The following is a 13,123-nucleotide window of genomic DNA, read 5'->3' on the forward strand; positions in this document are numbered from 1 at the left end:
CTGAAATAAGAAACATTGAAAAATAAGATAATGAGGTATAAAACATTTTGAAGATATTTCTGTGTATGTTGATCCTGTTTGACAATGCAGAAAAGTTTTTCCAGTACGCCCCTGCAAAAACATTGACAGAAATATGTCCTAACAGACATGCATCTGCTATTTTCCGACATTTTAGCACCATAATAATTTGGAAAAATTGGTTGTGTGTAACCTAAGGAAGGGTTTATGGCAATGGCTTCAGCAGGTACCACTTCAACAAAATGGCCACTCCTACATCATTTAATGGCAAATTATTAAATGACCTTGTTATGGTTGGAACCAGGAATAGCACAAGATCCTAGAATCAGTAAAATCTGCACATCCATTTAGGGGATGTGCATTTATCAGGACAAGTATGGCATAATCAGATAGACATCCTATTCATAATAGTGGAAACATTTAGAGGACTTATCCATGTCAACAAACCAAGACACAAGGAAAAATTTGTTACATTCTTCTGTATCCCAAAGATTCAAGATTCCAGCTTTGTGCTATAAAGCTTCCATCACATACACTGTGTAACACATATAACAGAAATTCTGATTTACATAATAAATGAGCTAATATTTAATACTTGCAGATATTCACAAGAGCAACATAAAAAGTATTAAATTTTAATGTCGGCCCTTACGCTTTTCAGACTTGAGAATTCATAGTTATTATGCTTTTTGACCTTATTTGCTATAAAATTTGCAACCCTTTTGTCTTATAGTTGCTTAAACCTTTGGGCATTGTCAGTTTTGATTTTTGGGGCTGATTCAATTACTTAAATAACGTCAGTTTTTCTACCTACAGCCCTTCATACCTCTAGCTTAGCAAACTGTTCAGCTTTGTAACAAGCCAGCTCAGCATTCAACAACTTGGTAAGAATAATCTCCCGTAATTCTGGACCCTGAAAACAAACAATGAAATACATTGAAATGGATGACATACATGTAACATGAGGTTTTGCCATACTTGTGTTTGCAAAGAAATTTAATAATTGATGGTTTCTGAGCATTCAATGATGGTTGCTTTAGCCTGTTTATTGACTTCACACATGAGATTCACCAAATGTTCCAACCAAGTTCCCAAAAGATTGGGGAAAAATGTGGCTGTTTTTACAATGTTTTACAAGCAAACAAAGCTTACAAGAATGCGGCAGAATAAATGCAATGCTACAAGCTGACAAAGCTTACAAGAATGCCACAGAGTGAATGCAATGATACAAGAAGACAAAGCTTACAAGAATGCCGCAGAGTGAATGCAATGATATAAGAAGACAAAGCTTACAAGAATGCCACAGAGTGAATGCAATGATACAAGAAGACAAAGCTTACAAGAATGCCGCAGAGTGAATGCAATGATACAAGAAGACAAAGCTTACAAGAATGCCGCAGAGTGAATGCAATGATACAAGAAGACAAAGCTTACAAGAATGCCGCAGAGTGAATGCAATAATACAAGAAGACAAAGCTTACAAGAATGCCGCAGAGTGAATGCAATGATACAAGAAGACAAAGCTTACAAGAATGCCACAGAGTGAATGCAATGATACAAGAAGACAAAGCTTACAAGAATGCCGCAGAGTGAATGCAATGATACAAGAAGACAAAGCTTACAAGAATGCCGCAGAGTGAATGCAATGATACAAGAAGACAAAGCTTACAAGAATGCCGCAGAGTGAATGCAACGATACAAGAAGACAAAGCTTACAAGAATGCTGCAGATTGAATGCTTACAAGAATGCCACAGAGTGAATGTAATGATACAAGAAGACAAAGCTTACAAGAATGCCACAGAGTGAATGCAATGATACAAGAAAACAAAGCTTACAAGAATGCCACAGAGTGAATGCAATGATATAAGAAAACAAAGCTTACAAGAATGCCATGGAGTTAAGGTACATTAAGCAACATACTTATGACTCTAATGATTCTATCATAGAGAAGGCTTACAAAAATGCCAGTTATTGCAATGCTACCAGAAAAATGCTTATGAATACACCATAGACAAGGATTACAAGAATTCCACAGAGTCAATGCAATGCTTCAAGCACAATAGCACCCACTGTCACAATATAAGCTCCATCCCATATTTTGGCTAAATAATCACCAAACTTATAAGACACTGTTGACACAGTTTATTGCCATTTTGAGGGTCATAACCCTGGAGTGACAAAGACAAAGTGGCAGGTTATAAAATCTGACTGAGATATTCTGCCCACATATTAAGTTTGGTGAGAACTGGTCAAAAGCTTCAAAAGTTATTAATCAGACATTTTTTGACTGATCTCAGATAATTTATATAATTAAAGAGCGATTTCTCTCCAGTGACTTTAGCGATACAGCTAGTTATTAAACTTAACCACAACATTATGCCCATACACATTCTGACCAAATTTGGTGATGATTGGACAAAGGTTTCTAAAGTTATTGCTTTGACAAGATCAATTTTAGGAATTTTTTTATAATTAAAGGGGGAAAATTCTCGAAAGACTAGTGCAATACGCTGTTTCAACTTACAAAATTATTTAAAATATTTTACCTTATTTAAGATGGAACCTGGTGGCAGTGCTGGTCCGAACCAGGGAACACCTTCCCTTGCAGTGACTGTGATCTGGAACGATGAAATAATGATTATGTACTATGGTACTTAACTGTTTGATAGAAATATAGGGTTTCAAAGTATCAAGTAGTTGTGTTGTTAATTCTGCATGAATCCTATTAAATTCTTGCCGACTGGTTTATGTTTCAATTCACTACAAGAATCCATTTATGGGTATAATTTCGTTTTACATGACAAAACCGCAAAATAATGAAGGTGACTTTCAAACATGTCAGAATTTTTTTTAGATTGTGGAGCTTAGAACATATTTATGAACTCATTTCTGTACAAATATACTTTGTAAACAAATGTTTGTGACTGCCTTACCAATAAGCACTTTTTGAAAACTGCCAATGTGACTTACAAATGTGTTGGAATAAAATGTTCTAGTACAAAATGACCTTGTTAACAGACCAACCATGCATTGTGAACATGTTCATTCTCAGTGGCATAACTACAAATCATTTCATTGTTACCTCGAATCCTTCTGATAAGTTTAAATGCTATTTCATTTACAACGATTGTGAAGAAAGTTACATTTACTTATGCTAAGTAACTTGCATAAGCACAATTTTGCAGAGATTGGTCTTGTGCACCATTAAGCCTCTCGCAAAAGAGGTTGAAAGTTTGAGCTCTCAAAAGGACAACCCAAGGAGAAGTAAATGTTGCAGACTTGAGAGTGGTTTAAATTGGTTAAAATATTGTCTTCAGAATCAAGAGAACCTTGAAGTATTGTAGATCATTTCTAATTTTGCTAAAGCCTTTCTTTTGCATATAGGCCTTTTTTACCATTTATTTGGCAGATAGTCCCTAGCCCTTTTTGTGGAAAAAAAAGCATGTATTATTTTCAGTTTAAAATTTTCAGAGTACTTTTTCAGACAATTTGGTCAATTTAGTTTTACAAATGGAATATAATATCAATATCACAGTAAATCATCACTCAGAAACATCAATTAATCAATGGTGATATTCTCATTATATAAAATTAAAAAACAAAACAAAAAATACAGTATAACATTTTTTTGAACATGCGGAATTATAGAGTCTATTTTGGGAATAAAAACAAGGTCTGGGAAAGTAGCCAGGTATTGGCAACAGCAAAGAATGGGTAAAAAAAGGCCCTGGTTTCAAAAGGTAAAAAAATTGTTACATCTTTGTTAAATCATTGACAAAAGTGTAGGAAAAGTTATATCTTGCTAGGTTTTAAATTTGCAGCCTGACAATTATCTGAAAATTTGCGAACATTAAACCATTGTGAAATTTAAACAATCTACAGAGATTTAATGAAGCATAATAACTCTGCATTACCTTATACTGTGTGTGATCAGTGTTTGGATTTATTGGCTGGACAACAATGTAGCAGTGAAGGAAATGGGACGCTATTATACTTGGGACGAATGGAGTATTCTCCTCTTGAAAGACGATGGCAACTATGTCATTCCCTATGTGACGTTTTCTTTGCAACTGAAATTAAAAATCATTTGAGGATTCAAAATAACTATGCATATGAAAGATGATAGCATATATGATATGTTGTATATATCATTGATAAGTTTACGAAAAACGACCCCTTGAGACCAGGAAAAAACGGAAAATCCGGCATGTGCCAGAACACTTGATAATGCTTAGATAATAACAATTTGTGATGGAAAGGTTATGATACCTGTTGAGTGTCACCCTCAGTGAATGGAAGCATTGTTGAAACGTGGAACATAATCTCTCGCCCGTGAAACTTAGTGTACAGAGACTCAAGCCCCGTCTGCCCGTGCACCGTATCTAGACCACCCCTGTAACCCTCAAAATTCCGTAATGACACCCGATACCCGATACACTGTAGGAATTCTTCCATTGCTGGACTGTGACCGATGTTTCCAAATAACTCTTCCTCTTTTGTCTGAAATAAACAATTTTTTTCATCAATTGTATATCACAGATAGGCCGATTTTTTAATGGTAAAGGTAAGAAACTCTTACTTCAATATGTATAAAGTATGACAGAGTAATCTTCCAAGTTTTGATCTTTGTACAAGTACTAAGCAATCTAATGACATATTTTATTAAGAATAACAAGAGTTATCTCCCTTATTATAACAGTTACCCTAATCTTAACTTCATGGACTCTTGTCTTCATGGAGAGATGTTGATAAATCAAGGAAAGAAAATTTTCAATCTAAAAACAAAGAATTTCAGGCCCTCAAATTAGTTGATTAATCCTGATATTTGTTCATAAATCAATGGACACAGCTTACTGCCCATGACTTTCAGGGCCTCAAATTAGTTGAATAATGGACACAGCTTACTGCCCATGACTTTCAGGGCCTCAAATTAGTTGAATAATGGACACAGCTTACTGAACATGACTTTCAGGGCCTCAAATTAGTTGAATAATGGACAAAGCTTACTGAACATGACTTTCAGGGCCTCAAACTAGTTGAATAATGGACACAGCTTACTGCCCATGACTTTCAGGGCCTCAAATTAGTTGAATAATGGACACAGCTTACTGCCCATGACTTTCAGGGCCTCAAACTAGTTGAATAATGGACACAGCTTACTGCCCATGACTTTCAGGGCCTCAAATTAGTTGAATAATGGACACAGCTTACTGCCAATGACATTCAGGGCCTCAAATTAGTTGAATAATGGACACAGCTTACTGCCCATGACTTTCAAGGCCTCAAATTAGTTGAATATCCTCCATTTAGACATTTCGAGATTTTCTGACTTTGTAAAAGTCCAGTAATTCATAGTTATTTTATGCTAGATAGTTGGTAGGAGTGACCCCTTTGATGAATCTGAAGAAAAAAAATAAATCTTTAGGTTAAATGTCACTAAATTTTGTACAGGTCAAATGACACCAAAGCGGGAGCTCATTCCCACCAAATCACTGTGGTAGACAATACCCCAGTTCATTTTGAATTGGAAAAATGCGAAAAAAATGCGAAAGATGCATGTGTCATAAAGGATGACTGTGATACATCAGTTAGTAAGATTCAATGTGGTGTACACAACGATGTCAGTTTTATGTTAGTTTTTATAAAAAAATCTTGTTTTCTTGCAATTATATCATCTGGTCCCTTTGAATTATTGCTGTTCATAATCACCTGTCTGAATTTCTGGTATATGACACCAAATTTGAAGTTGTTTGTAAGCCTATGTTCGTCATACTGGACGATCATCTCTGATCCCTTCGTCGTCAACACAGGCTGAAATCGTTCCCCTGAATACTCTTCACACATCAACTGAAAAAAAGTTATTGGAGTTGCTTCCCTTGTATCATTACTGAAGCAATACAATACAAGCCTAGGAAATAAACTGGAGTGTGATTGTTGTAAGATAGTTTGCTGCCATTTTTTATATCTTATATCAAATTAAAATAAAGAAAAAAAAGTAAAGTATAGCTTTCCTTAAAAGATTTGACATTATTACCTTCGCCAGTCTCATGGGTGACGGAACATCCCCAACGGAATTTAATGGGAATACACTGTGCCAAGTGCCTGATTTTGTTCTGAAAAACAACAACAAATAATTTAAAATAAAATAGGATAGCTTGGCATTTTATAAAAGAAAATACATTTTAAATGCTGTCACCATCATAATTTAACTGCAGCATGTTTTTTTCATATATATGCGGTTTCATCAATGTATATATAATGTTTTCAATTGTGCTTTTATTTATATAGCGATGTTTTATGTATTTAGTACTGTCATTCAATCAGTGTTTTCTATAAAAATACAGTAAATGTCCTATAAAACGCTCCGGTCGCGTGTCTTATTGATAAACCTGTGTGCTTAATTTTTCCCCAATCAGCAAACTTTTTAAAATCCCTTAATTTCATGTATCATAAATGCCATATTTCTGAGTAGCTTCCCAGGGGCTTTTGGTTTGAATTCCAGGGGATTTTGATATAACACCAGGGGATTTTTACGCTACACAATTTAGTGCAATATCTTCATTTATAATATAAGAATAAATACAGAAACACACTTTTATTACAATAATTTTTGGACTAAGTCATCATGGTCCTTCATGAAATTTTACACTGTCAATCTTTTTATTTTTTTAATTCCAGTGCAAAGAAATAGAGAAAAAAAAATGTTGTGTCATTCTTTGAACTTCTGGTTTGTCCTTTTAATTTCATTTTATACATAAAATATGCAAAAAATAAACTTGTCAAAAAAAAAATCATGTCATGAAATCAGCATGTGAGCATGCATAACTGTTTGTCTATGAGTTACTAACCGTAATATACATCGTATATGTAATTGTTTGTCTATGAGTTACGTACCATAATATACATCGTATAATTATGTAATTGTTTGTCTATGAGTTATGTACCGTTATATACATAGTATATGTATTAATTGTTTGGCTAGGGGTTACTTACCGTAATATACATCGTATATGTAATTGTTTGTCTATGAGTTCTTCTTTAAAGGAGAACACCATTGGTCCCATGCCCTCGTCTAATGTGTAACAATTAAAATGCTCCTGAAAATAACATGATTAAAATCATACAACCATAGAATAGGAACATTGTGTTAAGTGTTTTGCCACGTTCTGTCTTAATTTTTCTGACGATTTATCTCAACAAAAAAATTATCTGTAATTAATTTTATCAACAAGAGTCTATACAAATAGAAAAAATACTTGGAAACTGAGCAAAAATCAGTTTAATGGAAATGTGGAAGAGAAGATAAGCCTACGCTCATGATATTTTGAGTCTGTCGAGTCTGTCAATTAACGAAATAAACTTTAAATAACGAAAGAGATTGCATCAAGAAATATTATGATTTAGTGAAAAACAAATTTTATAAGACTTGACTGTAAATACATACCCAACCAAGAAAATGGTTTCTATACACATGAGCAGATTCATCTTTTTCTATAGTGGGATGTAACCTTGACTCCAAAGAATTAGTAGTGTGTAACTGTGACTCAGCCCCATTCTCCCCTGCTTCAGAAACAGGTTCAGGCGGATGAATGGTAAATATACAACCGGAAGGAAGATGTACCATGGGATATGGACCAGGCTTTTTGAGGATCTAAAACAAAAAAGTTTTTCTGAAATACATCATATATTTAAATTTGAAACCATTGCCAGTCAATGAAGAGTAATAGGGCATATTAAACTATTTGGATATTGTCTTTTTAAAGTTTACCAACATTTTGAAAATTATAAACCGCAAACCCCATCACACATAATTAAGGTAAAAAAATTACAAGTAAAACACTCTAATCTCTAGTATTAAATTGATTATAAAAAAGTAATTTAATTTTCAAATTTTAAAGACGCTTTCTCCAAGGTGGTAAGTGAATCATTTTTTAAGACACATATGACGGTCACTGTTCAGTTTCTGGTGTTTGTACTTCGGTATATCTTGTTCATTGTTGTTTGAGCCCTCCACTAGCGTGCACCAAACAGGGTTTTAAAAGCTCGAGTATTTCACTACTGAGCGACTGTCCCTCTTGTTTTTATTGCACTTGTGTACTATGTTTATAATTATTTGAAGATTAAATCAAAAAGGTCTTACCTCAGTCACTGTATTAATATCTTTTTTAAGGGCTGCCGCATTGTCATTATTGTTCACCTGAAACGCAGGAAGATGAATATCGGTATATAATTGTTTTCAGCAAAAAAGGGGCATAACTCGACCATAAGTAAATCTACTTTATATTTACATTGTATCTTAGGAAATAAGTCTATTAACTTTCATGTAAATATATTTTTTGAAAGGTTTGTGCGACATGGCGAAGGATAAGATTTGTGCATGGCAATGTAAACAGCAAAAACACCATTATCACAATACCTCATATTTTTTTCTTCTAAAATGTCAGATATCTTAATGGCTAAAGGACCCCTTCTAACACAAATCAGAAACATAAGACATTTAAAGCTTTAAGGGAATCTGTGTCTGACAACAAAGACAACTTATACAGTTCCTGTAAGCCCTGCTGGTAATAGGTTGCCTAAAGGTACTTCATAACATTGTTCAGAATCTGAAGGCACTTTGTCACATTGAAACCGAATAATAGTTTTGTATCTGTTGGGAACAGGGAAAAATCAGATAATGTTTTTCTCTATACATTCACAGGGAAATAAATTGGTCACTGAAAAAATAACCCTTACAAATGAATAAACAATCTTTTTCTCAACAAAAATATACAATATATATTTTCATCACTTTAATTCTTTTTAAGGCAAAAAAAAGATGTTTGGTTCCAATGATTCAACTGAAAAAAATAAATAGTGTGAAAAAACATAGAAAAAATAATTAAAGGGATTTGTTCATTGTTGGTAAGTAAATGCTTAATCATTTTTTTGTGAAATAAAGAGTGATAAAGCATTAAGAGTGTCAAAACTCAGATACTAAAGGCAGTGGAACTCTTAAACAAATATTGATATATGCTCATATATTTTCTTTGAAGTCCACGATTTTGAATTCTGATTCAACAAAAGGCTGAAGTATGATTGGTTGATTGATAATTATCACATGGTTTTCCCTATATTTTCAATAAAGGTTTACATTTCTATCAGCTCAGAATGAGTCCCTCCGTGGGTGAGTGGATAAATTATCGGTTATCCTTTTTTTACTTGACTGCAGGAGTTCGCAATCTGGTTGATTTTTATTATACTTTGATTGTATTTTTGCTGCAATTTTGTATAAAAGAGTAAAATAATTACATTATATCGTTGTTTCAGATGCATTACTGGAAAAAAAATATTTTGTGCCAAAACCAGAGCAAGTCAGTTAAATAAAAGGCAATAAAAATATGTAACTAATAGCACAATAAGTGCCCAAACTGACACACCTTAAAAAAAAAAAATGGGCATAAATGGATGAATTCTAATCATATTCTATTAAAGTAATTAAAACAGAAATGATCCAATTCACCTATCCAAATTTTTCAAGCATGTTACAGGTGGGTTTTTTTGCCTAACTAAATAGGCTTAATTTAATTAGCTAAAGTTGTGAAAGTCAACTTAAGTATCAAAATTCTTTAACAAAATAGCTAAACAAATGATAATGATACATCTCTCCACACCGTAACAGTATTTGTGTAACATTTAGCATTGAAACAAATGAATTGAAAAGCTAAGCCCTGAAATAGGTACAGCTAGTGTAAGCCGAAGAGAGTTAGGAATTAAAAGGAGTGATTTTAGAGTGTGAAACAACATTACTACAAACAGCATGGAAAAATAAACTGAATGATGACATGATAACTATAACTCATTTAATTTATCATTTAGCAGATTCAATGTACAATCACTAAACTAGTATAAAATCACGGAATAAAAATAATTGCAACAACAACAACGACGACAATACCACTTTTAAATGTGCCACATACCCATGGTGAGGAAGATGAGTTGTAACTAGGATATTGCAGAATCCATGTATGATTAACTAGTACAAAATCAACAAGAGCATCACAAAGCGAACGTCAAAGCTGGTCTGCTGTTTTTCCGAAAAGGGGCATAATCAATTTGATAATTCATTAAAGCCAGAGCACTGCTAAACATGTTTATTTTGTCTCTGGCAACATGTGTACCAAGTTTCTTTTTATTAACCTTGACAGGGATTGACATGGCAGCTGAAGGGCTGGAACAAATTCAGTGAGAGGTTTGAGGGCTGGTATAGGCTACCACTGATGTGAAGAATCTTGCACAGGGTCAGTACATCCATATTTTATGCTCCTTAAAGGGATTTCCTTTTAGGGAAATCAGCAAATCTGCAGACAAATCACATTCCTGCCTTGTTGTTTTGAGTTATGACCGTTGAGGTTCTTGGGCAACGACAACACAAACACAACAACAATTATACCTAGGTTATGAATATATAGAATCAATAAATATACTTTTTTCCTTTTAAAAACAGAAAGGAGAGTTAATAAAATGTGACAACAACTAACAACAACATCAATACCACTATGTGCCACTAACAACAACAGTTATAAGTACTACAGTGAAAGTCTAGAGTGGGTGGGGTATTTCAGACCTGCAGCGCAAGAGGCAAAGAACACCGCTGGTCCTCGTAACGACGACCTTGAAACTTCAGAAGCATTTCATAGAAGTCGGGACCCTGCATGGCAGAGAGGCAATAGAGTTGTACATTCACTCAAAGAGTACAAATCAAGTTTTTAAGGAAGAGTTAGGCCACAGAATTATATTTTTAGATTCTAATCCAGAATCTTCCTCAGCGCAAACAATCTTTGAATGTTTGATTTTGTTCACATTTCACACAAAATTATATTTTTTAATGTCTAAAATTATATTTTTTAATGTCTAATACCTCAGTCACATTTCATCAGCTTAGTGCTTTAACTCAGTAACTGCATACAGAAAAAGAAGCAGATATTGAGTTCTTGCACTCAGGTGTTGATTTACTCTACGGCTAGGCTATGGTGGCCATAGGCCCCTGAAATCAAGAGATACATGGTGCAGCTGTAGAGAATCTACTGGTACTGAAAGGTAACCAATCGACCTAACAATATATTTTACTGTATTTACGCCATAGAATAGACACGCTGTAGAGCAGTTCCAACGATACCATGCGTTGGGCATACGTCGAACCTTGCATTTGGCATGCGGCTGCTCTAGGGTTTTATGAATTACAAATAAACTTTCACAGACTCAAAAAAAATTGCAGTGGCCACCTAAGGCATGCAACCTTAAGGCGCCCATACGGTGGCCTTGCAGGTGCCTTATGGGCGCCTTGGGATTAACTTGAGTCTGCTTGAAAATTGTTAAAAAATGCAGCAGGGACGCCCTTAGGTGCTTCATTACGTCCAAGTTCATGCGGCAGCCGCAGACTTTCTGTCCCAAAATATTTAAAATAGCCCTGCCGGTACCCTAACATTTGTGATTGCTACAGTACTGCAGGCGCCCTGTATTCACTATTGGCTGTAAATATTTCAGACCCTATGGCCGCGTGGCAAATGTGACTGAGGAATAACTTATGAAACCTTAACAAGTCCCTTTAAAATCTGGGTGTGAATCTACAAATACATTTTTTGGCCTTACTCTAGGAGTTACAAACTTGGATTTACAGAGAATTACAAAATTGTTACCTGTACCAAGAAAAACGCGGATAAAATAGCTCCTCATTTTTTTTTTGGGGGGGGGGGGGCATAGCTCGACAAAAATATAAGCCCGCAGTTATTAACGAACCTGATTATGATAATATGATGTACATATTGTCTTCTTTAAACATAGTCAGACAATTGTATAGAACTGTTTTACTTAAATGTAAACGACAGATCTCCTCGCCATGACCAATGTCCATACCAAGTTTGGACACTATACAACAAAATTGTGTCTTGTCTACATCTGTATTACTGTTGTGTGCATCTGATAAATTTAACTCTGAGAAAAAAAAGCACTTTCTACAGCAAAGCACAGCACAGCACCCCATAAACTTACACCAAAAATGGAGCAATAAAAGTTATTATGTATAAATACACTAAATTTAAAACAAATATCAAAATCATTTAGCCTTCATAACTTTAAGCCAAAAATGCTTGAATGCTGTATTATTTGCTGTAACTGTTTAACTTCATACTATAATTATTGTTTAGGGTAACCTACCATCATAACAGAGATATCACAGAAATGATGGAATACCCCCAGATGCCACCACGACACAGGGACGGTACTATAATTTCTCCCTTTTTACTTACTCAAAGGCCAGAATACCTCTTGCGAGACCATGAAATGTCACACAAATTGCAGTTTCACACAGAAATATACATTTTGTCAAATATCAAAAAGACGGACACAGAAATATACATTGACGTCAAAGATAAGGAAAGTTGCACAAAGCAAGTACTCATATTTAAAAAAGATCAGGTAAGTTATAATCACACAGCAAGTAAAAAAAATTGTCAAAGAAGCATTGCCTGTCAAAAGAAATAACTATGTTCTAAAGTTTACATCTTACAGAGGAAAACAGTCTTTTACTCTCTTTCAAGCAAACATTAAAACGATCAGGGTTTTTGTTCCAGACTAATTTTGGGCTGCATTACCAAGGCTAAAACATTACTTTTTTCTCAAAATTTGAAAATAATTCGAAAAATTGGGCCCAAAATTGTTTTTGTATGGAAAAATTGGTGCTTTTGAAAAGAAATAAACTTGATCACTTTCTTTTTATTTCTTCTGTCTATATGTTATAAACCATTCATTTCTAGGAAAAATGAAATTCCCAATTTTGGTCAATTAATTTGATGATGCCTATTTCCCAATATAATCTGAAGGCCCCATTTCCAAAATGTTGGAGAAAAAAACACTGGATCAGACATAACACAAGAATCTCAAACTTTTAAAGTGTTAAAGAATTTTAAAGTATATATTTATCATTTTACCATGCAATAACAAACCGCATTTGTGCGTATTAAGCAAGAGGGGTTACCTTAAAGTTGGATATATCACAACGTTGGTCTTCTATTCGGTTATCTTGTAGTCGAATAATCAGATCAATGAAATCGGGACCCTGTAAGG

The 13,123-nt window shown here is 34.3% G+C and overlaps 1 protein-coding gene across 6 annotated transcripts in view; it reads right to left on the reverse strand.

Moving 5' to 3' along the window:
* Positions 1-13,123, reverse strand: part of LOC128246867 (rap1 GTPase-activating protein 1-like) — a 168,550-nt gene that overhangs the window by 13,591 nt on the left and 141,836 nt on the right. For 5 of the 6 annotated variants that reach the window (XM_052965361.1, XM_052965366.1, XM_052965367.1 and 2 more), the window contains 11 exons: positions 13,035-13,115; positions 10,626-10,709; positions 8,160-8,216; positions 7,464-7,670; positions 7,013-7,116; positions 6,054-6,132; positions 5,729-5,866; positions 4,289-4,519; positions 3,934-4,089; positions 2,566-2,637; positions 845-931 (listed from right to left, as the gene is read on the reverse strand). In XM_052965361.1, coding sequence (XP_052821321.1) covers positions 845-931; positions 2,566-2,637; positions 3,934-4,089; positions 4,289-4,519; positions 5,729-5,866; positions 6,054-6,132; positions 7,013-7,116; positions 7,464-7,670; positions 8,160-8,216; positions 10,626-10,709; positions 13,035-13,115 — 1,296 coding nt within the window. The remainder of the gene's footprint in view (positions 1-844; positions 932-2,565; positions 2,638-3,933; positions 4,090-4,288; positions 4,520-5,728; positions 5,867-6,053; positions 6,133-7,012; positions 7,117-7,463; positions 7,671-8,159; positions 8,217-10,625; positions 10,710-13,034; positions 13,116-13,123) is intronic. The other variant, XM_052965362.1, reaches the window with a different exon arrangement.

Source organism: Mya arenaria, chromosome 9, assembly GCF_026914265.1.
Source record: "Mya arenaria isolate MELC-2E11 chromosome 9, ASM2691426v1".
NCBI lineage: Eukaryota > Metazoa > Mollusca > Bivalvia > Myida > Myidae > Mya > Mya arenaria.